The sequence below is a fragment of the Astatotilapia calliptera genome, chromosome 10, assembly GCF_900246225.1.
Source record: "Astatotilapia calliptera chromosome 10, fAstCal1.2, whole genome shotgun sequence".
Classification (NCBI taxonomy): domain Eukaryota; kingdom Metazoa; phylum Chordata; class Actinopteri; order Cichliformes; family Cichlidae; genus Astatotilapia; species Astatotilapia calliptera.
This window is the reverse complement of record NC_039311.1, coordinates 22,378,635-22,405,741: the sequence shown is the minus strand read 5'-3', so window position 1 is coordinate 22,405,741 and position 27,107 is coordinate 22,378,635. Positions and strand designations below refer to the sequence as shown.

General features: G+C 37.5%; 1 protein-coding gene across 3 annotated transcripts; it reads left to right on the top strand.

Annotated features, from left to right (window-relative positions):
* The first annotated feature begins 420 nt into the window (after nucleotides 1–420).
* p4ha2 (procollagen-proline, 2-oxoglutarate 4-dioxygenase (proline 4-hydroxylase), alpha polypeptide 2) lies at nucleotides 421–26,336 on the top strand. Of its 3 annotated transcripts, none has more exons than XM_026183285.1 (15): nucleotides 421–591; nucleotides 10,880–10,979; nucleotides 12,744–12,840; nucleotides 12,996–13,147; nucleotides 14,190–14,327; nucleotides 14,556–14,795; nucleotides 16,235–16,431; nucleotides 17,187–17,363; nucleotides 17,759–17,829; nucleotides 18,227–18,326; nucleotides 20,006–20,059; nucleotides 21,611–21,676; nucleotides 24,654–24,722; nucleotides 25,099–25,195; nucleotides 25,799–26,336. In XM_026183285.1, the coding sequence occupies exons 1-15, from the start codon at nucleotides 586–588 to the stop codon at nucleotides 25,867–25,869; spliced, it is 1,635 nt and encodes a 544-aa protein (XP_026039070.1). In that variant the 5' UTR covers nucleotides 421–585; the 3' UTR covers nucleotides 25,870–26,336. The 3 variants fall into 3 exon arrangements, with proteins under 3 accessions (XP_026039070.1, XP_026039069.1, XP_026039068.1); XM_026183284.1 differs by lacking the exons at nucleotides 421–591; nucleotides 21,611–21,676 and adding exons at nucleotides 749–1,162; nucleotides 21,490–21,549; XM_026183283.1 differs by lacking the exon at nucleotides 421–591 and adding an exon at nucleotides 752–1,162.
* Nucleotides 26,337–27,107: the final 771 nt, after the last annotated feature.

Sequence of the window (27,107 nt, the reverse complement as noted above, 5' to 3'; positions counted from 1 at the left end):
TATATATATATATATATATATATATATATATATATATATATCGTTGCCTTTAGCCTTTATTCTAAACCTACACAGGTTTTTATGTTCTTCTGTACTGAGCACACTGAGTTTGCAGGTAATTAAATGGACTACATAAATACAGTTGCCATTGCAAAATGTAAAATAAAACGGAGTTGTATATAATATGACATTGACCGCAGCAATTTCCTAATGTTGTAAACCCGCTCAACATTTGGCAATAAAACCCTTTCTGATTCTGATTCTGATTGAAATAAAACAAAAAATCGTAATCATGTAAAGTTAAAAATGCGCATATATGTATATACACGCTCACTATTTTTTTTTATTAAAAAATAAGACTGTGGTCTTACTTTCTAAATAAGAAGAGCCAATTCTCCACCCTACAGCTTAGAAGCCGCAGGAATGTCTCTGCGCATCTATTCAAAGGATTAGGGTGAGCCTTTCGGGAGGTTCTGTACGTGGCAGCGCTTTCCTCCCCTCTCCGTACTTTTCATAACCCCTGGGTGCCAAGTGGATTTGCGTCCACATTCTCAAACGTGACTATCCCGTTTGAAAGCCACGAGAATGAAGGTAAGCTGACATTAAATGCTGTCTCGGATTAGCTATCGCACAAAATGCTGTGTAGCATTACATCACGGCTGAGTCCTTGAGCTCGCATGCCTCCCGAACATGCTGGGATGGTTGTCAATCGTGGGTCCAACAGGCTTCTGTTGTTTTTTTAGTGCACCAGATTGTACAGACTATCAGGTTCCCAAGGTTAAAGAAAACACAACATGTTATTCAGTGAGGTTTGTGTTCATTCCCGGTTACATTATAATGCGAGACACAGCTGAGTAGCAAATGTTCCACAGCGGACAAGGAGAAAGTTTTGAAAGTTTGCGCGAAACTTCGTGACCGAGCATCTCACGCGTGGATGACATTCTGTGTTTTACACACACTAACACACATACTTTGAATCGGAAAGTGTAGCTTTTTTCGGCACAGTGAATTAAAATCTCTACACAGCACGGACTACAGGACATTTACGGGACCAAAAAAAGGGAAGTGTTGGGAATTTCTAGAAACAGCCGTCCCGGGCTGACGTCACTGGGACGGCTCCTCTACTCTGGAGATGGTCTGCACACTCGGTCGCGGGGGAAGAGTGAGTTTTGCTCATCTTTACCTAATTTCTGCTCTCACGCAGACACGTAAGCAGCGTAAGATTGGTCTGATGTTAGCAGTTATCGACACATATTCCAGCCTCGCGGAGTTACATTGTTTCTATTTCATGTACCGCAAACAAATCACCTCTAGCTCTGCAACTAACGATTATTTTGATCGCTATTGGCTTTTAATATGCCAAATAACCATGTAAAACGAATGGGATAGCAGTGGCAGTTAAAGTACTTATACAAAATCCAAAAATATTAGTTTCATCTAATGTTAGAGTAATAAAAAAGATCAATTTACGACACTAAGGAACGTGCAGCTATCAGATATATATGTGTCTTTGAAAATTACGAAAAATTGTTAGTTATCAAAACTTAAATAACTTTAGTTATCCGAATAAATCATGTAAAACCGCTGAATGCTTATTATACTCACATTAGATTCGTAGAAATAGGTCACACAGGGCTGTTATATGTAATTGCAATATAAACTAGAAAGTGCATTTTCTGAAGAAACTGCAGTGTGAATGCTTGAATCTGAATGTATGCACTGAAATGAATTAATTGCTGAATTTTGAGTTAAAAATATTGAATGAGATAAAAAAAAACCCAAAAAAAAAAAAACGAATTTAACCTGAAAGCAAAGGTGCTGAACTGCTAAAAGCTGAAGGTTACACAGAAGAAGAAGTTGGAAAAAAACTGAAAATGTTTTAAATGTAAATTAGAAAACCCTAAGAAATGAGAAAAGAACATTTAGAGTCAGAAAACATCTGAATGAATATTAAAAGGTCATATTCTTTGAATCACTGAATGACTCAAATGTGATCCCTCCACTTTGATCCACACAGTTTAAAAAGTTTAAATGCCTGAGCTTTGAAAGATACGGTGTTGGAAAGAGAACAATAATGGCGACAATTTGAGGGTAAAATGATGGCTGTAACACTGTGGACACAGCAGCAGTTGAAAGAGAAGTGCTTAAGATGAATCTTGGCACAGTGGCAGGCAGAGCTCGTTAAGCAGGCAGGTGTGAGCCTGGTTGCTATAGTGACCGCACCCAATGGCTCCATACACACGTACACAGACATGCGCCTCACTTTTGCTGCTTAAAATGAACAGAAAAGTCAGGCCGAAACAAATCGTTCCCAAATGAAAAGTAAAAGTCGTATTGACAAAATTCTTTCACCGTGAGCGACAGCAATGTCTAGTCTACCTAATTCTCAGTTTTCATGCCTGTGGAGCTTATTATATGGACGTGGTGACAGTGGAAAGACACCATGCTCTTCTGATTTTCAAACGAACCTTCTGAGCCATTTTAACATTAGAGTCTATGGAAGAGTTGGAGGGAGGAGGCTGTGCATTGGTGACATTTATGAAAGAACCATAACACCTAGTACAATAGTAAACACATTGGATGAAAGAGGACAGCCATGGCTACGTTTTGAGGGTAAAATCATACCTGTAGAGCAAACGCTGCGGACACAGCAGCAGTTTTAAAAAAGATTTTAAGATTAATTTTTTTGCTCCTCTCACTCTAGCAGTTGAGCTGCCTCACTCTAGCCCCAACATTCCGTCCCATACACACCCATTATAAACTCTGAAACGGGTGAAAAAACATCATGAAACTTAAACTGGAACTGAAGAAAAAGTATAATAGATATTGAAAAGATAAATACAAGTTGAATAGTTGAATGTCTTGTCTTCGTTTTAAAGTTTGAATGGTGGCTCTATGTCAATGTATGTGGAAGTAGTAAGAGTTTAAAAATGAGTAAGTTGAATGAGAATTTGAAGGGTCTCCCCATTGAAATACATGGGAAATTTTTGTTGAATAAAGTTGAATAAAATTAAAAATATAAATGTTAAAAATGAGAAAAGTAGAAGCAGTCATGTCCAAAAGAATAGGAATCTAATGGTGTTTGAATGGTTTTTCTAAGTTGAACGGTTTTGAAGGAGTAGGAGTACAAAAAACGTACGGAATAGATAAAATATAATAATAACTAGAAAGTGCATTTTCTGAAGAAACTGCAGTGTGAATGCTTGAATCTGAATGTATGCACTGAAATGAATTAATTGCTGAATTTTGAGTTAAAAATATTGAATGAGATAAAAAACAAAACAAAAAAAAAAACCGAATTTAACCTGAAAACAAAGGTGCTGAACTGCTAAAAGCTGAAGGTTACACAGAAGAAGAAGTTGGAAAAAAACTGAAAATGTTTTAAATGTAAATTAGAAAACCCTAAGAAATGAGAAAAGAACATTTAGAGTCAGAAAACATCTGAATGAATATTAAAAGGTCATATTCTTTGAATCACTGAATGACTAAAATGTGATCCCTCCACTTTGATCCACACAGTTTAAAAAGTTTAAATGCCTGAGCTTTCAAAGATACGGTGTTGGAAAGAGAACAATAATGGCGACAATTTGAGGGTAAAATGATGGCTGTAACACTGTGGACACAGCAGCAGTTGAAAGAGAAGTGCTTAAGATGAATCTTGGCACAGTGGCAGGCAGAGCTCGTTAAGCAGGCAGGTGTGAGCCTGGTTGCTATAGTGACCGCACCCAATGGCTCCATACACACGTACACAGACATGCGCCTCACTTTTGCTGCTTAAAATGAACAGAAAAGTCAGGCCGAAACAAATCGCTCCCAAATGAAAAGTAAAAGTCGTATTGACAAAATTCTTTCACCGTGAGCGACAGCAATGACTAGTCTACCTAATTCTCAGTTTTCATGCCTGTGGAGCTTATTATATGGACGTGGTGACAGTGTAAAGACACCATGCTCTTCTGATTTTCAAACGAACCTTCTGAGCCATTTTAACATTAGAGTCTATGGAAGAGTTGGAGGGAGGAGGCTGTGCATTGGTGACATTTATGAAAGAACCATAACACCTAGTACAATAGTAAACACATTGGATGAAAGAGGACAGCCATGGCTACGTTTTGAGGGTAAAATCATACCTGTAGAGCAAACGCTGCGGACACAGCAGCAGTTTTAAAAAATATTTTAAGATTAATTTTTTTGCTCCTCTCACTCTAGCAGTTGAGCTGCCTCACTCTAGCCCCAACATTCCGTCCCATACACACCCATTATAAACTCTGAAACGGGTGAAAAAACATCATGAAACTTAAACTGGAACTGAAGAAAAAGTATAATAGATATTGAAAAGATAAATACAAGTTGAATAGTTGAATGTCTTGTCTTCGTTTTAAAGTTTGAATGGTGGCTCTATGTCAATGTATGTGGAAGTAGTAAGAGTTTAAAAATGAGTAAGTTGAATGAGGATTTGAAGGGTCTCCCCATTGAAATACATTATAAATTTTTCTTGAATAAAGTTGAATAAAATTAAAAATATAAATGTTAAAAATATGAAAAATAGAAGCAGTGTTGTCCAAAAGAATAGGAATCTAACGGTGTTTGAATGGTTTTTCTAAGTTGAACGGTTTTGAAGGAGTAGGATTACAAAAAACGTACGGAAAAATAATAAAATATAACTAGAAAGTGCATTTTCTGAAGAAACTGCAGTGTGAATGCTTGAATCTGAATGTATGCACTGAAATGAATTAATTACTGAATTTAAGTTAAAAATCTTGAATGAGATAAAAAAAACAAACCCGAATTTAACCTGAAAACAAAAGTGCTGAACTGCTAAAAGCTGAAGGTTACACAGAAGAAGAAGTTGGAAAAAAGCTGAAAATGTTTTAATTGTAAATTAGAAAAACCTAAGAAATGAGAAAAGAACATTTAGAGTCAGAAAACATCTGAAAGAATATTAAAAGGTCATATTCTTTGAATCACTGAATGACTAAAATGTGATCCCTCCACTTGGACCCACACAGTTTAAAAAGTTTACATCTCTGAGCTTTGAAAGACAAGATGTTGGAAAAAGAACAACGATGGCGACGTTTTGAGGGTAAAATGATGGCTTTAACACTGTGGACACAGCAGCAGTTGAAAGAGAAGTGTTTAAGATGAATCTTGGTACAGTGGCAGGCAGAGCTCGTTAAGCAGGCAGGTGTGAGCCTGGTTGCTATAGTGACCGCACCCAATGGCTCCATACACACGCACACAGACATGCACCTCACTTTTGCTGCTTAAAATGAACAGAAAAGTCAGGCCGAAACAAATCGTTCCCAAATGAAAAGTAAAAGTCGTATTGACAAAATTCTTTCACCGTGAGCGACAGCAATGTCTAGTCTACCAAATTCTCAGTTTTCATGTCTGTGGAGTTTATTATATGGACGTGGTGACAGTGGAAAGACACCATGCTCTTCTGATTTTCAAACGAACCTTCTGAGCCATTTTAACATTAGAGTCTATGGAAGAGTTGGAGGGAGGAGGCTGTGCATTGGTGACATTTACGAAAGAACCATAACACCTAGGACAATAGTAAACACATTGGATGAAAGAGGACAGCGATGGCTACGTTTTGAGGGTAAAATCATACCTGTAGAGCAAACGCTGCGGACACAGCAGCAGTTTTAAAAAATATTTTAAGATTAATTTTTTTGCTCCTCTCACTCTAGCAGTTGAGCTGTCTCACTCTAGCCCCAACATTCCGTCCCATACACACCCATTATAAACTCTGAAATGGGTGAAAAAACATCATGAAACTTAAACTGGAACTGAAGAAAAAGTATAATAGATATTGAAAAGATAAATACAAGTTGAATAGTTGAATATCTTGTCTTCGTTTTAAAGTTTGAATGGTGGCTCTATGTCAAAGTATGTGGAAGTAGTAAGAGTTTAAAAATGAGTAAATTGAATGAGAATTTGAAGGGTCTCCCCATTGAAATACATGGGAAATTTTTGTTGAAAAAAGTTAAATAAAATTAAAAATATAAATGTTAAAAATGAGAAAAATAGAAGCACACCATTCCAAAAGAAGAGGAATCTAATGGTGTTTGAATGGTTTTTCTAAGTTGAACGGTTTTGAAGGAGATAGTCGGCGAAAAACGTACGGAATAGGAAAAAATAATAATAATAAAGATTAGAATAACAATACTGTGAATGCTTTTCAAGCATTCACACTAATAATAATAATAAAGATTCGAATAACAATACTGTGAATGCTTTTCAAGCATTCACACTAATAATAAAGATTCGAATAACAATACTGTGAATGCTTTTCAAGCATTCACACTAATTAACTCCCTTTAAAGGGGGTGAATTCACTGTGGCTGCCTACTGTTCACTGGGTTCAAAAGATTAGCTCTTGCATAGCTCCAAAAAAGGGCTTTGTTCTCCCTTAACAAATGGCACAGCGTCACTAAATACACTGGCCTGGTAGCGTGATGCCCTGCAGTGATTTATGCATGGTAGAATGCAAATAATTGTCTCTGGCTGTTATGGGAGTGTGTAAAAATGGAAGGTAACAAATAAATACATCTGCCAGCTGCATAAACCCAGAAGACAGGTGACTCTTACTAAATAAGCTGCAGCCACTGTCCTGATCCAACTGTTTTCAACTAAACTGAATGCTACAACTGTCTTGCTGTCAAGTAGGTAAAATCCCCAAATAAATGCAAAGATAAAATATATTTTGTTTTATTTAATAACTTATTAAATTAGGGTGATTTGGGTTATTATTGAGCTCCAGCAAACTTGCCTTAATATAAACCACAGTAGAAGTCAGTAGTTTTCCATGCTTTTCCTCTGGATAATGTTTCCATGGTCAGCAGAACATGATTGGGATCTTGGATGAGGAATGCTCTCTTTCCATATCAAAGTAGGGGATGTGTCATAAGTAGTATTTCCATTGATTTGCTGACCACACAAAACCACAAAATTGCTCCACTTTGCTGACCTCATCCTGTGACGTTTAGTGGAAGTGAAAGTCAAAGTGCGAGTGGCTATAGATGAAAATGAATGAAGGGGTTGCCCGCTTATACTAAAAGCCCTGAAGAATTGAGCAAATTGTTAGTACTTTGTCAGTAAGGATCTTAAAAAACACAAACCGTAACCAACCTAAGCTGGGTGTTAAAGAGGGAAATCTCTTTTTTTTTTTTCCTGCCCACAGTGTAATTTGAACTGCACAGATTAGCAACGATCACCAGGTTGACTCTGGAATTTTTGTTCATTGCTGGAGGATAGTTCTGTGTCTTAAGACTGATGGCCATTGATTGCCTGGGCACGTTCACCTGTTCTGGGTATGGTACGTGCAGATGCTGTATGCGGTGCACCGTGTAACATGCATGTGACGTGGTTATGTGTCTATGTCTGCGTGTGGCCGTTGAGTTTGATCCTATTTACTGATTACATCAGTCGTTAAAATATCTGTTAAACATCAACTGCTTGCTTTTCTTCTTAGTGCACCAGAGTGGAAAAAATTGGCAAGTACCAGGCCTTTTTTTTCTTCTTCTCTCTTTTCAGATTTTAGTTTTCTGGCATGCAACTTCCATTTTTTTGCTTACATGCAAAGATAGCTGCATTTACTCCCATCTAGGTTTATCAAACACTGGAATTTGGTGTTTGGGGCCAAAAATCTACTCAGAAATGAATTTCTTTTGGGCTCTTCAACTTCTTTCTTCCTCATCCATAATTCTATTTAAACTATTCTGTTATGTTTGGGTGGGCGATGTCACTGTTTTCAACATTGTGGAATATAATTTTCCAGAGGAATTGTACAGATGTCATCATTAAATAAATAACAACACGTGATCTACCTTGCGTGACCCAATTAAATGTGTGACTGATTACAAAATGGTTGGGGTGCTCATTGGACACACTTTCCATCTTGGAGTTATAACAGATTTAGCGTACCAGACTTGAAGTAGCTGTGAGTGGACAAACATTCACAACATTCACACAACAGTCAGAGTGAAAAACAGGGTGCAGAGATTAATAAGTGGCACTTTTTGCCTTTAAAGTGATCCAAACATATGGGCTTTTGGCTAGAATGTCCACCCGTGCTGTCATGGAGCATATGTCCTGCAAACATGAGCCATTCAGATTCAAGGTTAGGCTTCAGGGGAAAAACTAAACAAAATTTGGTAGAAGTATTTTGCAGCAGTGTTGAAATATTGCATCATTCAGACTGCTCTGTCCTCTTTGCACAAGCCCGAGGTCATAAATGCTTAATTTTTTCCCCCTTGTTTGTATTTCTTAGAAATGAAATGTTTATATAAACATATATTAAATGAAAGATATTTTATCTTTGCACATTGATATGTTTAATCTTCTTCCTCTTAAAACTCAAATTTATTTTAGTGTTTTCACCAGTCGGACAGATGTTGCATAGACCAGCCATGCTTGTTGTGTTTAGTTTTTCTCAAGTATGTAAAGTCCCATAGAAGAGTAGAACAAGATGACCACAGAAGTTGAACGTTTTACTCTAAGTGCAAACATTTGCTCCTAATAGGAACCCCTGCCCCACTGCAGACCTTGCATCCTGATGTCTTTGCCAGAGACTGTGTTGCTTTGGTTCCTTATCTCACTTACAGAGCCACTCCTCCATGTAAAGCAGGAAAGTCTGAACAAACTCAACCTCAGTATGAACTGGCAGAGATACTTTTAGGCTATTATCATTGAGTTCAGGCCAGTTTTGCAAATGCTCAACATTAAAACTGATGCTCCTTAATGCAATGGCAAAATGTTGAAGATCTGCCTGCTTTCTCCTACCTACCTCGGTCTGAGATGCATGCACACAACTTTGGCCTGTGTACAAAGTGCAGCTGTGCATACCTGCACTCTCGGGACCTCTCTGGACATCCTAGCCTGTCCTCTCCCCCTCATTTTACTTTCTAGAAAAACCCGACACCACTCGAGTAGTAAGTGTACCAGTCCTCTTTTTCAGGAATGTTGCCACCTGCAGAAACAGGCCAGACTCTGTTTGAGCTGAGCAATGATACTGGCTGTAAATTACAAGGCGAGAGAAGCAATCGTTTACTTTTTAGTTTGAGACTTTGGGGATGATTATCTAGCCAGTGTTTAAGCCAACTCAAAATGCTTAAACGTAACACACAAGAAGCTGAATTTATACTGCAAGGAATATATTTATTAATATATATAGTCTTAGTAATGCACACAAAGTTGCATTAAAGAATGTCTTAGCCTTCTTTCTGAGTTCAGCATAAAGGTTTTCAGCCAATATACATCTGTCAGCTCAGCATAAGGCTTGTGCTTTTTGTCAGTCGTGTCACTCAAATGCAAATATATTTATTCTGCATACAATGCAAATTTAGTCACATTCTTTGTGAACTGATTTAAAGCTCTCATACATTCAGGAAGAGACAGTGAAAGTTTTTTTTTTTTTTCTGTGTTTCAAAAACGTGTAACTTTTTCTTTTAATCCCAAAATGAACAGTGCGGCTAAATGTGTGCTGCTTCGTCTCTCCTGAATCTTGGTCCAGTCATATCATTCTTTTGATCATTTGGCTACAAAGTTACACCCTCTGTGGTACATTCCAGTGTAATAGCTGTAATTGTAAATGTTAAAAGAGAAGATGAGGAAAAATAGTTCTTTCCTATACACGTTAAGGAGATTTCACAGCCTTTCTTCAGTCGCGCCTGCTGTAGATTAGCATCGGCATGTCTGTGTCAGATGTTTACCCCATCAGAAGAATCAGGATGTCACATATGAGCCACATTCCACCTGTGTTTGCGTCACACCATCACTGGCAGACAGATATGGTGCTTACACACTGACATTTATTTCCTGTAAATTTGTTATACTTGTTCCTTTTGGACATCAAGTTGCTTTCTTATTGTCACTGTAGAAAATCACTGAATTTGCCCAGAAGGTGTCAGTCAAATAGTTTCTCTTTCCAGGAGGTTATTAAGCTATTTCTTTACTCAAATTTATTCAAACATCAATGTGTCTGTGCTTGCAGTTAGAATTATAGATGTGTACGTTTTAAACATACTGTAGTAAACAGTCATCAGTGCCAAGTGATGTTTTAAAAACAGAAGGAAAGGAGAAAGTAGCACACAGTTGCTTTTTACAGTCTTGGACTGATGTTACTTCTACTTTTTCTGCTCAGCCCTGTAGCTGGCTCCGATACTTAATCCTCATAACACTACTAATGCATTGTGGCAAAGTCTGCCATTAATAAACACTGAGGTTTTGTGCCTTATTGTGTTTTATTTAGTGTGTCAAATGCATCTAATTGCATGGAAATGTAGGTTATATTTTTAAAAGCAAGGCACGTAAGTAAGTAAATAGGTACATAAGATTATCTTCAGTGCACGAGCTCATTTCCAAAATAAATTTTCTGGTTGTCATGTTGAATTGTAGAGCAGGAGACTGAAAATGAACTTATGCCGACCTGGCGCGACCCTGATGGAAAGAGAAATGAGAAAATTACACACATAAACATATTAAAAATATACTGTTCAGTTACAGCTGTGTCCCCTATTTTTCCCTTCTCAGTGAGAACTGGGAACAATAGACCATGACTCATTTGTAGGAAACGTGCTGGAAACTTTTGAGAATTGTTTGGCGATCTGCAAATTTAGTCTGGAAACACAGAGTCAGACTTGGTGTAACACAAACTGAAAGTTTGAAACTTTTTATATATGATACGCTTACAAATTGTGTTAAACGGCTTTAAGGAGGAATACTTCAAAAAAGACACTTTATTCATAGAGATTTATAGAAAACGGTGGATAAAAAAATCGTTTTATATGCTTTATAATGTTCAGCATAACTAGTTTATTTTGCGTGCCACTGTGACATGATGTGATTATGGTTTTTTTTTTTAATGTAATTGCAGGTTACTGAACAAGGCAGAATGAGCAAAGTCCTGCTTTTTGTCTCCTCGGTCCTGCTGTGTTGCTGCCGGACCACACGGGCAGAGATCTTTACATCCATTGGTAGGTTTACTGGTTGTCAGGGCAGCTAGTCCACTTATCACAGTGTCGCTGCCTCCTTCACATACTGAAGTGTCCTTGGGCCTGACTCTTAAAAATGAGTCAGGCCGATCGGTGTCCTGTGTGTGAGAGAGAGAGAGAGACTGGTAGAATTTGACAGACATTGCTGCTAACCTGTATTGCCTCCTTTTTGTCCTATTATAAGTCAATGGGTAATAAAATTGTGGGGAAAATCCCATCTTTTGGAAGGCATCAAAATAAAATGAATATGTTCTATAAAAGGTCAAGAGAACAAATAGAAAATAAAATATTAGTATCTGTTCCAACAATTATCCTCAAGCAGATTTGCAAACTTTGTCAGTTCTTTAAACATTTAGTGTTAGAATCCAGAAACTCTAGAAAGCACTGGTGAGTGAGCCTTTAATCTGTCATCAGGTGTTTGGAATTACTTGGGACTCATTTACAGGACTTGCATGAATAGTCAATCATTCATTCAATTGATTAATCAAACCAAGCCCACGGGTCAAGAGCTCAGTGCTACTCTGGATTTAAAAAAAAAAAACAATCTTGATTGATGCCTTACTAATTACCTGTGTTGTTTTTAATCAAATCGGCCACGTTTGACCACAATAATAGGATGCTGAATTGCTCAAGAATGTACATCTGTGCTTTTCACTTTGTATTAAATGGAGGATGTGGCCAGAAGAGGACTAATAATAACTTTATAGAGAAATAGTTGTGGTACATAGATTCCTCTTTCTTTCTTTCAAATCAGTGCTCAGATATTCAACATGATTTCCGTAGAAATTAATCTCTTGAACCACTTTAAAAGGGAAAAAAAGCTTTTCTTACACAATGCCCTTGATTTGTGCAATCACAGAGACATTGCTGGCATACAGAAAATGCTTTTTGTATACAATATGTGTCACATCGCTCAACTGGTTAGTTCTTATTGCTTGGAAAGGTATACTGATGTGCTGTTCTGTTGATTTAATGCACTTAGGTGGTCAGATATGCTGTTTGCATGCAAAAACAATGCAGACTTGTCATCCTCTGTCTTTTAAAACTTCTGTTAAGCTAAGCAATCCAATGAGGATGTTTACTAAGCACACTACACCCCATCTATCTCTTCCAAGGCTCATGGGTGGGTGCTTAACTGTAATTTTGCTGAGTAATTCTATAGTATTAAAGCCCCGCAGTTTTTGGCTGAAGAGTTATTTTCAGCCTAAGTCTGAGGGGAGTGGTGGGGAGAAAGTGTTACCAGAAATAGACTCATTTTTTTCTTTGGCTTTTAAAGCAAAATACAACAGAAAAACATTTATATAGCTTTTTGGGTTTTTTTTTTACTGACTCCTCAAACCAAAGTACCTGACAACACGTATTCACATATTTCCACGCACACTAATACAGCTTTTTATAATACAGTCTAACCAATGTGCCTGTCTTACAGCTAATATTTATTTACCCATTAACCTAATATCCCTGTGTTCATTGTGGGAGCAAACAAGAGTGCCCAGAGGAAAATCCCACATGGAGAACATGCTGAACAAACAGAAAGGTCTCTCGACCGTCTGATCAGCAGGCTAAGCGCTGCACCGACATGTCATCAAGTATCGCTTGATGGAGTTTTAATGTGAAATGAGTCATTTTGTCTCAGAAACACTAAACCTGCAAATTGCTTGAAATTGTAATAATAAACAAGCTGATGTTGACTTTATCCTCAGTGAAACGTCTAATTTACCTTCATATCTGTGTGTGTGCCTACAGGCCAAATGACAGACCTGATCTACACAGAAAAGGAGCTGGTTCAGTCTCTGAGGGAGTACATCAAAGCAGAGGAGTCCAAGCTGGCCGCTGTAAAAAGGTACATTCTGAACTCTCAGATATCACCCCATATTAGTCTGTTTATGTGTGTTACTTTTCCTTTAATCCGTTCTCACATTTATAGGGTAAGTTGATATGAAGTGTATTGTCTCTCTATAAAATGTGTAGTAGAATCACCCTGTATCCGTTTCTTAGCTGGGCCAATAAACTTGATGCCCTGACCCGAGTGTCCACCGCTGACCCAGAAGGCTACCTGGCTCACCCAGTGAATGCCTATAAACTGATGAAGAGACTCAACACTGAGTGGTCTGAACTGGAGAGCCTGGTACTTCAGAATCCCGCTGATGGTAAGGATATATCTCCAAAGCAGTATTTTACTAAAGGAGCACTCGTGAAGTGCCCTGATTTGAACTCTGCTTGGAAAAATTAGGATGTTTTCTGTGTGGTCTGTGAGATCTTGCAGATCATCACGTGCATGCTACAATCAGACAAAGGGGAAATGTTTTTTAAATAGTGCCTACCTCTGTGTCTAGAGCAGTTCATTTGCCACTTTACTTATTGCATGTTGCAAAATATAGAGAAATACCTCAGTGTATGTTTTCTTGGCCAAATCTGTATGTTACCCTTTATTAATCCCAAATCAATAGCATTCTTTTAATGGCTTTTAAAGCAAAACCCAACAGGAAAAACTTTTCTAGTTTTTTGTAATTTTACTGACTAATCAAACCACTCTACCTGGCAACACGTATTCACCTATTCTATGTATTGTCACCATGACACAATATATACAGTAATATATATCTCTCAGCATAACCAAAAGGCAAGCAGCACAGAGCAAATATAAGCTCCAGAATGGATGTGAGGAGAATGAATGCAGCTTTTGCTGGGGAGTGGAAATGTTTACTGTGCTGCTTTGTCCACATGCTGTGATCAAGAACAGAGCTTGTCATGTTTTAGCTGCAGCTGTTCTTCATATCTGCATATTTTGGCAATGAAGAGTGTGTGTGTCTTTGTCTCTGTGCACTTGGACCTGAAAGTGTGTACGTGTTTAGACACAGGACCATATCTGTGTAAGGCAGATAAACTTAGCATATGTGTACAGAATTCAGTAACTGTGTATTGCACGGTTGTGATGCTATTGTGTAGTACAGTCTGTGAAGAAACGCAAACACACAGAGACTGACTAAAAAGGCGAAGACACATTCCAGCTACACCTTTAGAGCTGGTACATCTAGATCAATATGATGTTGCTGTTCTGCATGTGTAAGTAAACGATTAAGTACCAACAAGTTAAAAATGACCCAAATTTGAATTATATGTGAGTGTTGTGAGTGTCATGTGATACATGCAAATGAGATGTACAGAAAGACATTCTCACTTTCTGTCCAGGGTTCGTCTCCAACATGTCCGTACACAGACAATATTTCCCAGACGAGGAAGATGAGACGGGTGCAGCCAAGGCGTTGATGCGCCTGCAGGACACGTACCAACTGGATTCTGAAGCCTTCTCCAAAGGAAAGCTGCCAGGTAAGCAAGAAGTGTGTGTGTTGAATATAAAAAAGCATGAAAATATCACAAAGGGCAGAGTAACTTAAGCATGTCATGGAAAAGTAATTAATATTAAGTTAATAAATAACTTAATAATTATTATGTTATTTATTAATAACTTAATAAATGGTGCACATTTAAAAAAAAGTGGTATGTCTTAAGTACATTTTGTTCAGTCATTTAGTCTTACTGAGTGGTTTCCATCAGGTGTGCACTCGAATGCTGTACTGACCGTGGATGACTGCTTCGACATGGGAAAGACAGCTTACAACGATGCAGACTATTACCATGCCGTGCTGTGGCTGCAGCAGGCCTTGAAACAGCTGGACGATGGCGAGGAAGCTGTGGTTTCCAAGGCAGACATTTTGGACTACCTCAGCTACTCTGTTTACCAAATGGGTGACCTCCCTCGAGCCATTGAATTGACGCGACGGCTTGTAGCTATTGGTAAGACAAATGAAGCGTTCTTCCTGCACACCAACGCTCATTACACACACACACACACACACACACACACACACACACACACACACACTCTATTTCCAGCCTGAGTCGGACAGAGATGTAGTCTTCCTTGTAAATATAAAAACTGGATGAATGGAGTTCATGGGACACATGTTTAGATCAAATGTTTTATGTAAATATGTTTAAAGATTTAAGTCTTTTTCATTTGTTTCTAATTACACCTTCTTCTACAACTCAATTTCTCTACTGTGCTGTAATTAATAGTTTGCTTTCTTCTGGTTTCACTAGTTACTACAGTTCACTCTCCTCTCTGACTGTTGTGGTGCTCTGTGCTCACCACAGTAGCTGGGAGTTGTCCATTCGAGAAAAAAAAAGTGGCCTGTGGGTTTAAACTGTTATTTTAGCCTCTGTATCACAGGCTCTGACAGCTATAGGTCACAGGCTACAGCTGCATTTTTAAGTTGTGGTATACTTGTTTACTTGTCAAGTGAAATGAATCGAGCTGTTGTAGAGGTGAAACGGTATGCCATCAAGTGCGGCAAAAATATCCTGCAAATAGCACCTCATACAGAAATACTCCAGTATGTGACTCGCCCGTAAAAGTGGGACGCAAATGTACAGCATGAAAACACATTTCTCGGACATTTTCCAGCACATACCTGGCTATTTATATACAAGACAGCACATCTGAAATGGAGGAGAGAAACATGATATTCTCACTGTCTCATAACCTGCAGTAATATTAATTCTATCAGGAGATCCTGAGGTTGTAGTCATTCTGGAAATTTCCTAACTAAATGTGTAATGCTGTAAGCGCACATGCTTACAGTCCTGTGTAAAACTACACCCAGCAAACTGCAAACACATTAACACCCTAGAAGAACCACAACAAAATCAACATGTAGGATAAACAATAACTAAAATACACTTAAAGTTTCTTTGTTTCTGTAAATGAGCTGACTTTGCTGCTAAATTAATTAGGCTTCAATGAAGAGGCACTACCTGCAAATTCCACAAGAGGGTGCACTTTTTCCATTATTTAACTCAGTTACTTTAGTAACTCAACAACAAATAACAAGAAGAAGACACAAAGGAGAAGTTTTTTGATAATAGTAGGTTTTCTTAGTGTTGTATTCACTAAGAAAATCTTCAAGATTAAAAAAATTTGAAGTTAAAAATACTCATAATTGTTCTGTTGCTGGCAAATGAGTAAATGCAGTTATATCACAAAGTCTTAACAAAATAAAATAGAAAACAGCCAGATTTCAGGGTTATTTATTTGTTTGTTTGTTTGTTTTCAGTGTCTACCTACTATGACTACTGTTTGAAATGTGTTATTAGCACACACGGGATACGGCTCCAAAGTGTTTCATATCATCACGTTCTTCTACCTCTGCTAATCACTTTTGTTGTATTGACAGATCCCAGCCACCAGAGGGCAGGAGGAAACCTCCGTTATTTTGAGCAGCTACTGATGAAGCAGCTCCGTGAGATGAACCAAGACTACCAGCCTCCATCTGAGGAGCCCATTCAGCTGGGAACCTACAGTAGACCCAAAGACCATCTCCCTGAGAGAGAGTCCTATGAGGCTCTGTGCAGAGGAGAGGGGATCCAAATGGCGAGTCATCCTGCAGACTCTATTTTGAGTCGCTATTTTGTGAAACCAAATCCTAAATTGAATATTTATGTGTTTTCATTGATTTTTATGGACATTCATTGTTAGGCTGTTTTTCTGATGCTATGTAAAATCAGCACTAGCCAAGCCAAAAACGTCAGCCCTGATTTAAGATGTATTTAATCCTGAAAAGCAATACATAAGAAACTAATTTTGACTCTGTTGCAGATTTTTCTATGTGCAAACTATAACCAAACTATAAAGGAGGATTAAAGTATAATTGTCCAAACATGGTGATTATTTGTGCACAATAAGAGCACAGAAACTTTTATAGACAACAACTGGAAACCTATTGCATAATTAGATGTGTTTATTGTCAGCAGGCTGAATCAAAAGAAACTGGATTCCATTAGTGTTTTTACTAGTGTATGATTTAGTAACCCTTTTGGTACCTAAGCTACAACTCTTGCTTTAAACAACAAAATTAGGCCGCTCTCTGTATAAACAAACAGGAACACAGGAAAAACCACACGCACGGAGTACAGAGTCATTTACAACAGAGATAGTTCTGTAGTCTATTTAAGTTTAGACGCTTAAAATGATGAAGAGGTCAGTCAACCCTGCTACCAAGCTCAGATACCTGTGCTACTATGAGGCTACATTATAAATGCATGGCACTGCACGTTGTTTCCATTAAAGTTAGTTATAAAATTGAAAAGAATGGCAAAATTAAAAATTTTCTTTGTTATTTTTACTAGACTGAAGCGAGGAGGAGCCGTTTGTTTTGTCGCTACCATGACGGGAAAAGAAACCCTCGTCTTCTGCTGAAGCCTGTTAAAGAAGAGGACGAGTGGGACAGCCCCCACATTGTGCGCTACCTGGATTCGTTGTCAGATGAGGAGGTTGAGAAGATCAAAGAACTGGCAAAACCCAGGGTAAGACAAGAAGCATTTAATAAAATGGAAACAGAATATTTTCTTGCTGACCACCATTAAAATATTTAATTACTTTAAAGGTTAATGAGACTAATGCACAGGAGGAAAGCTTTTGAACATTACCTTCTTACAGCTGCTGATCGAGTGCACGTTCTTTGTGTTTAAAAACTCATTCAGGCTAAGCTGTACAGAGCAGAACGTGGACTTTAAAAAAAACAAACAACTTTTATTGCTCGGCATATATAAATAAGAAATAGTTGTAAAGTATTTAAGATTAACAGTTAAGAGGGGATGAGAAGAGTGGTACCACAACGTAGAACTGGAATGGTTGGATTAACTCTTCTGTTTAATGTTTTATTTCTTTCTGTTCTTATGTTTTATTTATTTTTTTCAAGCTTGCAAGAGCCACTGTCCGTGATCCCAAAACAGGTGTCCTGACCACAGCCAACTACAGAGTCTCGAAAAGGTAACGCATCCAGGAAAAAAGGATCCTTTGGTTTTGTTTTGTTGTTTTTAGTTTCTTTAGTTATGACGGATTCCAGGAATACAGTAGCTTGTATCCTCCTGAGGCTGGATTTGGGTCTCTTGCTGGTCTTGAACCAGCGATACTGCATGTGTCAAGTGAATGATGCTGATGGTCCAAACATATTTTAATAGGACAAAATCTTAATAGCTTCACTAAATGGACTGGTTCTTATATAGTGCTTTTCTACTCTACTCGTGTACTCAGAGTACTTTATACAACAAGGTCAGAATAAAACTGTATCATCATTTGTTGTATATCCTGTCTTGTTTCTCTAAATTGCGAATTGTTTTTAAGTGTGTGTGTGTGGGCCACATTTAATACTTGTTTGTTTATTCAGTGCGTGGTTAGAAGGAGAGGAGGACCCCGTCATTGACAGAGTCAATCAGAGAATAGAAGACATCACCGGTCTCACAGTAGAAACTGCAGAGTTATTGCAGGTAATGGAGTTTATTTCACACATTTGATATTTAGCCTAACCTGTGTAACTAGTGAGTGTTGACTCAGTAAGTCAAAAATCCTACTCAGACACTTAAAAATACTGTTTTTACCCTTTAACTTCAATAGATGAATGATTGGTGCATTCACTTGACAGAATATATTTTTGTTTTGTTTGTTTTGTTTATTTATTTATTTTTTAAATTACAGCATTTCTCTTAACCAGATTTCAATAACCCAAAGTAGAGTTAATGATATATGAATAGCCTCTAAATAATTAAGTCTTCACTTCAGATGTGCCTGTGCACCATCACTTCTTTGGATCCATTTTTCCAGCTGAAACCGAGATTATCGAAACTACAAAGAAATAGTCCAACGGGAGACTTCGGTTATGTCTTTTATTTCTAACATCTCTGTCTCTTTGAGAGCTAGTTTTTACATTTACTCCAATTCTACACACACAGGAGCATTTAGTTTCTGCGAGCCTTAAAGTGACTGCATGTAATATGTGGATGGGCGCGATTAGTTGTCCCCATGTGCAGAAAATTAATCACAGATGAATAATATGAAGTAATTTTATAATGAAATGTCACTTTCTTTCAAGAGGAACAGGTAAGCATGCCTATCCAGTTCAGATGTTCTTATCTCATCATATAGTTTTTCATATCAGTGTGCAGTCCCATATGAAATCAGAGATAACTGTACTCCTAAAGGTTCCACTAAGACTGGTGACTTTGCCAAATCGAGGCATTAACCCCAGATAATCACTTACAGCTTTGACCATGTTTACATTGTACATCTGCTTTATCTCACAGCAGCCTGTGGGCTCACTCTATGGGGTTCCTTTTGAGTTGCTCATACATTTTACATATACTTACTGTACTTTATTTTAAACTTGTAAATTAAATACTAACTCTTAAATAATGGAAGAAAAAATAATGATGCTGTTACTTTTACGTGATTTGATCTGGTTTATTTAAGAGTGTCTTTAGACGATTAGACGAATCCAAACCATCGCTATTCCATAAGTTGGATATTTTCTGTTTTCATAGTTTCTAAGGGAGGTATAGCAATTCTGATTGAAGTGCCAAATTCACTAGAGGACAGTGGTCAGAGCTTACTCATGAAACCATCAAACCGATACTGAAAACATGCAACAGCTTCACACACAAGACGTGTACTTTTAAAAGTAAAATTCATATTTATACAAGCTATAAATATTATGAATTAATAATAACCTTTACATGGCTTTAAATACAAACAAACAATAATAAAAAACCCTCTGGCACATAATGTGAATATAACCAAACAAATGAATCAAGTAAAAAATAAAGACAACCTTTGACAAGGTTGCATGAATAAAAGTTTCTCACTCACTAAAAGTATTGTAAAGGAGTTTGCAATGTTAAAAGATGAGATATAAATAATTTTTTTCAAAAGTCTGTTAGAAATAATGATGCAGAATTAGCTGGGAAGATTTCCCTTTATCAATTAATTATTTTTGCCATTACTGAGATTTGTGGCTTCTGGATTTGTAGTCTTATGTAGTGTAGCTTAGTTGTTTTGCACAAGTTCAATGATACACAGAGCAACAGCATGAGTTAATAATTCAGTTTTCAGTGGACAGGAGAGTTTATTTATCACCTCTATCTAAGGGTCATTTTTGTCATTGGCTGACCAGGTTGCAAACTATGGCGTGGGAGGACAGTATGAGCCACATTTTGACTTCTCCAGGGTAAGTTCACTTTTTAGGTGAAAGTTTGTGTGCACTGTGGATGTGAAAACTGCTGTGGTTTGTCTTGGCATGCTTCCCACATTCCAAAGCTTAACTTAAATATGTCTTACTTGTGAACAGAATTACTTGCGTTACAGAATGACTAATACATGAGTGTGTGTGTGTATATATGTGTGTGTGTATATATATATCCATATACTAGGGGTGCAACGATACACAAAATTCACGGTTCGGTTCGGTTTGATACTTTGGTGTCACGGTTCGATATTTTTTCGAAACAAAAAAATGTTCATGCTTTTTTAATTTGTCATTTATTTAAAATTATAAATATATATTTTAACTCAAACCTACAGTTTTTTTTTTTTTTTATTTAATGTTGCTGAAACAACAAAGGGATAAAATAATAAATCTATCTGATCGAGAAATCCCTCATCTTTGGAAAAGAGAGTTTATTACAGAGAAATGGCTCTTTCCAAAATAAAAGCTATACTATACGCTTCTTCTTCTAAATGACTCGGGTAAAGTTTGTAGCATGCGTGCTTGTTGTTTTTGTCTGTTTCCACTTGTCTTTGCACTAGGATGATGTCAGTATAAATGTGCAGTCATATTCATTGTGTTCCCACTAGTGCTGTCAGCGTTAATCTGAAATGATGTTAACGCCACAACACGGCAAATCTCCGTTAAAGAGCTACCGCGGATCGCCCCGTGCGTGGGGCTGGACAGCGTCAACACGTTAACGAGCAAACTGCTCTAACACAGTAGTTCCCACCCATGTAATTGAGCATTGCGTGGCACATCCGACATACTGTTTTACTTTAGTCCATGATGCGCTTACCTTCAGGGTCATACTTCACATGAAGACCAAAATAGTTCCAAAGGCCAGATCTGAATGAGGGTGGGGGGGGGAGGTTAAATTTGCCATGTTGCAACGAGCTTAGCTTCTGTCTTGCTAGCTTGCGCTGCGCTCAGTGGATCTGCGCTTGGCAGTGCAGCCTAGGCGGAGTAGTCGAACGCAGATCCACTAAGCGCTCAACACAGACAGCATCGTCAAAAGAAAAGTTGATAAAATAAATTTTGTATTGTTCAATACATATGCGTACCGAACCGAAAGCACTGTATCGAACGGTTCAATATCAATACGAGTATAGTTGCAACCCTACCATATGCATATATACCTTTTTATTTTTCCAATTATGTAGTTGAGGGTAATAATGCGCTAAATAATAAGAGTGATTCTCTTCTATTCACTTGAAGACACAATGCAATAAATATATAAAAAGTTGTCTTGAACTCAAATTAAAGCAAAAAACATAAACATCTGACAAATAACAGATAAATAATAAATTTTATTTGAATGTAGTTTGTGCCCTTAATGGCAGGCTCTAATTTTGAGTCTATTTGGTGATCGGTTAAATAAACATCTGTTGCAGCGTCCTTTTGACAGCAACCTCCACGTCGATGGAAATAGACTTGCTACCTTCCTAAACTACGTAAGTAATGTGTGTGCAGTTTGTTATTATGTATCTTCACTCTTAAATTTTATCTTTATAGAAAGATGAGCCAGATGCTTTCAAAAGATTAGGCACTGGAAATCGTTTGGCGACTTATTTAAACTACGTAAGTATACGTATCTGTTCGCTGCTGATTGAAGGCAGTGGTGGCCGTCTCCTGGCATCCACTCTCCATCGTTTCATTCCGGCTTCATGGGCATAAGCAAAAGCTCTGGCTCAATGTTGGACTTGGATTGATTGACTTTCATACATTAATTCACCTGCAGTGTGTTGTCAGAATTTTTAAGTTCACAATCAAGAATTAGTGCAAAAGGTTGTAACATTTCTTTGGCAATAATACTGAATAATATCAATACATAGCAAAATTATGTTTACCTGTCAATCAGTTCTGGTACATATTGTAGAGAGTTTTGTTATCCGTGCGCCATTAACAGGCCGACAAAGAACCTTGTTTTGTTTTTTTGTTTTTTCTTTTGCCTTTGCTAACACTGAGCTGTCTATGAGACAAGATTTGAATTTTGAATGATGTAGAGCATGTAGTGTATGGATTGCTGCACCCCACCTCCGTTCACGGTTTAAATTCATACATCATACATGTACATGGGGTGGGCGATATAAACGATATACGATAGAAACGATATAAATTTGGCCAACGGTAGAGATTTTGACTATACCGCTCTATCGCGATAGCGCACGTTGATGATGTCATCAAGCTGCGCCTGTTTTGGTCAAAAGCATCGCAGCGGCTACAACCATTATCATCTGCAAATTATGCCGACAATCATAGCAAAGAGATGAAGCACTTTTGAAATATGGGGAAAGCCAAAAACTGTGCTTCCTCCACTTCCGTAACATTGATTCATTAATGTTGAATTCTCTCGCAGCTGCTCTATTCCCATGTTGTCGCAGTATATTAATAACTAACCTTGTACTGTGGATGAATAATCTCAGTTGTTCTCCTGATTGAAGTTTGGCCCGTGTATAGCATCCTGCTATGCGATTGCATTTGTCCCTAACCACCAGAATCCCTCACGTTAACTTTTATCGAGTGGAAAAAAAGTTGACGTTCATCCTCCAGCTTCACTGTGCTAATATTATGCTAACATAGCTGTGTCGCTAGCAATCACGTAGCACAACATTATATACCAGGTAGTCCAACTTCAGTAACCCTGCAAACGCCACTGCTGTTTAGTTTTCTGTCTTCATTTATGTTGGAAGTGGTAGCAGAGCTGTACGTTTTAATTAGTTTCAAAAATCTCTCAGCCAGAACATGGTGTCATGTTTAGGTGGAAACTAGCGAGCTAACTTCCTGTTAACTTCTAACTCCGTTAAATTTAATAACTTCTGTTTTCATGGATGCCTGGATGTTAAACTTACTTGTTACACCTGGTAAAGCAGCATCGTTGATGATTTTATTAAAGATTAAAGAATTTAGACCATTTTTAACTCTCAGTGTTCGTTTGACTTTGGGACCTGAAGCGGACGGAGTTTTGGACCCAGATTACTCTGAAGCTCCTCACTACAGCAGCCGTAATGCTCTGACAATCCATCAAGCAGTGCAGCTTACCAAAGTTGTACTAAAACATTTTTTTAACAGATTTCTCCTAGCCCAAATCGGTTCGAGGTCAGTAAGCACAACCAGAATTCATACATAAGGAACACTCTCAATTTTTGAGAAAATTAAAGGATTTTAAGTGTGCCTTATAGTGTGGAAAATACGTTATACAGAAGAAAAGAATATATCACGATATATATCGTTACTGCACATGCTTCAAATTATATCGCGATATGAATTTTAGGCCATATCGCCCAGCCCTAATCTATACCGTAAATTGGTAACAATTGGTAAACAAGTTTAAGGATGAAAGAAAACAGCATTGAGGGAAGAACTTCACAACATGAACAATCACACTTTTTATTTTTTACGTAACTTATTGACAGAGGTGGGACCAAATCATTGTTTTGCAAGTCTCAAGTAAGTCTCAAGTCTTTATCCTCAAGTCACAAGTCAAGTCTCAAGTAATGTCAGGCAAGTCAGAGTCGAGTCTCAAGTCACTGGTGTAAAAGTCCGAGTAAAGTAACAAGTCTGAAACTTTGAATTTCAAGTCCTTTCGAGTCTTTAAAAAAAAAAAAAAAAAAAAACGAAAAAGGAATGTTGCAGTTATATGCTAACTGTAAATATTAGACCATATAATTTTAAAATCTGTGTTTTTCTCAACACATGACGAAATAGTGAACTTAGAAAATATACACAAATTGTGAAATTGCACCTCTATAAAATGCAGCTCAATTAAACTTAGCTCCAAGAATAATTTTCACCGACAGTTCTGAGATAAGGTGCATGTTATTCTTGGATGCGCTTGTAGGGCCGGCTTTAAAATCGCATGACAAAAATATCATACACATTAAAAAAAACTGTATCACCAACATAGCCTGGACAAGATTTGCTTGTTAGATGAAGTCATGATCTCATCGTAGCAAGAGAGAAGCACCACCTACCGTTCTTTATGCAACTTCAACTGTCGGAGAAAGTTGGAAGTTGTTCCATCTCTGTCTGTGATTCTCTTCTTGCATGTTTTGCATATTGCAATTCGGTTTTTTGTTGACTACTTCATAGTTTATGTACCTGAAAAAAATAACTCCTTGCAGCATTTGTGAGCATTTTTTTTTTTTTTTATCTGTTTAATTTGATTGGCTGTGCTACAGCTCACGCACACATACATACAGAGTGTGGTTTGAATAAATGAATCAATGAATTGAATTAATGGTGCACACTTTCTATATAATATGCATGTTAAATTTTATATTTGGGGTGAAATATCAAGTCTTTTCAAGTAAACCGGTTCAAGTCCGATTCAAGTGCCAGGTCATTGGTGTAAAAGTCCAAGTCAAGTCACAAGTCTTAGAACATTTTTTCAAGTCAAGTCTAAAGTCATAAAATTAATGACTCAAGTCTGACTCGAGTCCAAGTCATGTGACTCGAGTCCGCACCTCTGCTTATTGAGACATGGCGTAATATGGAATAGCGTCTTACGAGAAGCCAGTGACCACTAGTGATTATAAATGATCTTGTCTTTTTTCAGATGAGTGATGTTGAGGCAGGAGGTGCCACAGTCTTCCCTGACTTTGGAGCAGTAATCTGGCCAAGAAAGGTGATGATATTTTTATGTTTCTTTGATTGTGAGCGAGCTTGTGTGAAGACCTGCATTATTATTCCCTTTGTATTGTCTTTTTATTTTATACTACTGCTATCCTCAGGCTATTAGCGTTTACTTTATAGTTAAACTGTTTTTTAACAAAATCAGAAATAGTCACGATCTCACAAAGACAGCTGAACAAACACAAAAAAGATTTTATATATATATATATATTTTTAAAGCTAATTCAAGTCCAGAATTATTTTGGTGCCCTTGACTTTTTACCCTACCATGAGCTGTAAGCCATTTTTACTCCAAGTACTTTTAAACCTCCTATTTACTGGACACTCAACTTTATCGTCATATTTGCCTTCTAATTATTTTTCCACAGGGAACATCAGTGTTCTGGTATAATTTGTTCAGGAGTGGCGAGGGAGACTATAGGACCAGACATGCAGCCTGTCCTGTCCTAGTAGGAAGCAAATGGGGTAAGCTGTAGTTCAGATTTATAAAGCCACATTTGTGATTCATCAAATAGGTTTGGAAACGGCCACGTTCTCATTAAACATAAAGACAAGAAAACAGAAAACAGGAGGTCAATGACAATTACAGCTGCACAATAAATAAAATATTTGATATCTAATATTTAATCCAGTTGGTCCTGGTGTGTGCTTTGGTTTGTACAGAATTTTTAAGTGCTCTACTCTGCAACCACTATCACTTCAAGTATGTGAATTAACAGGTTCACAATTCAAGATGTTATTGCAAAACATGAGGCAGCATTAGAGAGGAAATGAAACTAATAATGATAAAACAGCACTATAATAAGCAAAACTAATTCCCTAATACAATGTAAAAATAACATTTTATCATTTCTAGCTTTTCCATTTGTACAAGTATAAATATTGAATTAATTATAAATAAGAGAAGAATCCAGCAGGCTTAAATGTGGTTTACTTTAGGTACTTGAGATGTGCAAGCTTATTTACAAAAAAGTAAGTGTTCATATGATTTAAAATGTCAAAAGCTATTAGACAGCATGTTCAAGCTGCTTTACTTGGTTAATTTTATTTGTCTTGTCTTTTTATCAGTCTCAAATAAGTGGATTCATGAGCGAGGTCAAGAGTTCAGAAGACCCTGTGGCCTGACAGAAGTGGACTGAAACTGACTTTGTGGACTGAAACTACACAGCACCCATGCTATCTTGCATAGATAGAGCGCTTTAGGTTGAAGTTGTAAAATGTTGCTTTTTTTTGTTTCTTTCTTTGTTTTTTGTTTGTGTGTGCTTTGTGTGTTTGTTTGTTTGTTCTATACATGGATTGCATTTTCTGAACTGACTCACCCGCTCACTTGCTGGTCAGTCCAGTCTGTGTGTCCACTGCTCTGTTTATCATCCAGTCCCAGAAGATGATTTTTACAAGTCTGAGTGGGAAGTTTGAGATTTTTTGGTTTTGTTTGTTTGTATTTGGGGTTTTTTTTGTTTTGTTTTGTTTTTAAACTGAAAAATAACTCAGAACTTTGTTGTGCATGGTCATGCCACCCACACATCATTAAATGGGCAATTTAAATTAAGAATGAGAAACTGTGTCCTGAAATGGAATTAACAAATAAACACTGAAAAAACACAAAGCTGTATTTTATGTACGATTTTTTTGGGTGCTTTTTCCAGTATATGTACTTCACCTATATATTTTATAGTGTTTAAATTAAGAATTGCTTTAAAATCTGCATAGGTTGGCCGTGATTCTTGCCGGCCTCAGGACCGTGGCCACCTAGTGCACATGCTCCACCCAGGTGTCACAGTGGATGATCAGGTCATCCAAGAAGGCAGGATATGCAGCGTGTGGAGGCCATGATGCGTTTCAAAATAGTGATCTATAAGATTTGTACGTTGGGCACCTCTAGCCCCAGCCCATCTCTTTCATTCACCAGGCTCACCAGAGAAGTGGTTTCAGGGATAACTGGACCACTCGAGATCTCTGTCCAGAAGAGCGCAGTCCTACGAACAGCAAAGATACAGTGCAGGACCCTCAACTTCCCAGGCCTTGGGTAGAGAACCTGAGCTTAAAGGGTAATGACTGCCTACAGAGATGAGTCGGGAATTTATATATAGAAATAAAGTATTGAACACATCACCAGTTTTCTAAGTAAATGTATATTTCAAAAGGTGCTTTTGACATGGAATTCTCACTAGATTCTCACCAGATGTCAGTAATAATCCATCTAATCCATGCATTAGAAAGCAATCCTGCCACTCAGTGTAAATCATTATCAGCTGGTTCAGTCCAACTGATGGGCTATGAAAATTACCAATGTTTCACACACAAGAAGCATCTAATGATGGGTTAAACCAGTGAGTTCTCTCAAGACCTTGGCACCCTCATGGTAGCAAAACATACT

What these genes read in the sequence shown, in the direction of transcription:
- p4ha2 (XM_026183283.1), top strand. Translation starts at nt 1,133, where the DNA reads ATGGTCTGCACACTCGGTCGCGGGGGAAGA. An exon ending in AAGCTGGCCGCTGTAAAAAG is followed by an intron (nt 12,841 to 12,995) that starts GTACATTCTGAA and finishes TCCGTTTCTTAG; the next exon opens with CTGGGCCAATAAACTTGATG. An exon ending in AAACTGCAGAGTTATTGCAG is followed by an intron (nt 18,327 to 20,005) that starts GTAATGGAGTTT and finishes TTGGCTGACCAG; the next exon opens with GTTGCAAACTATGGCGTGGG.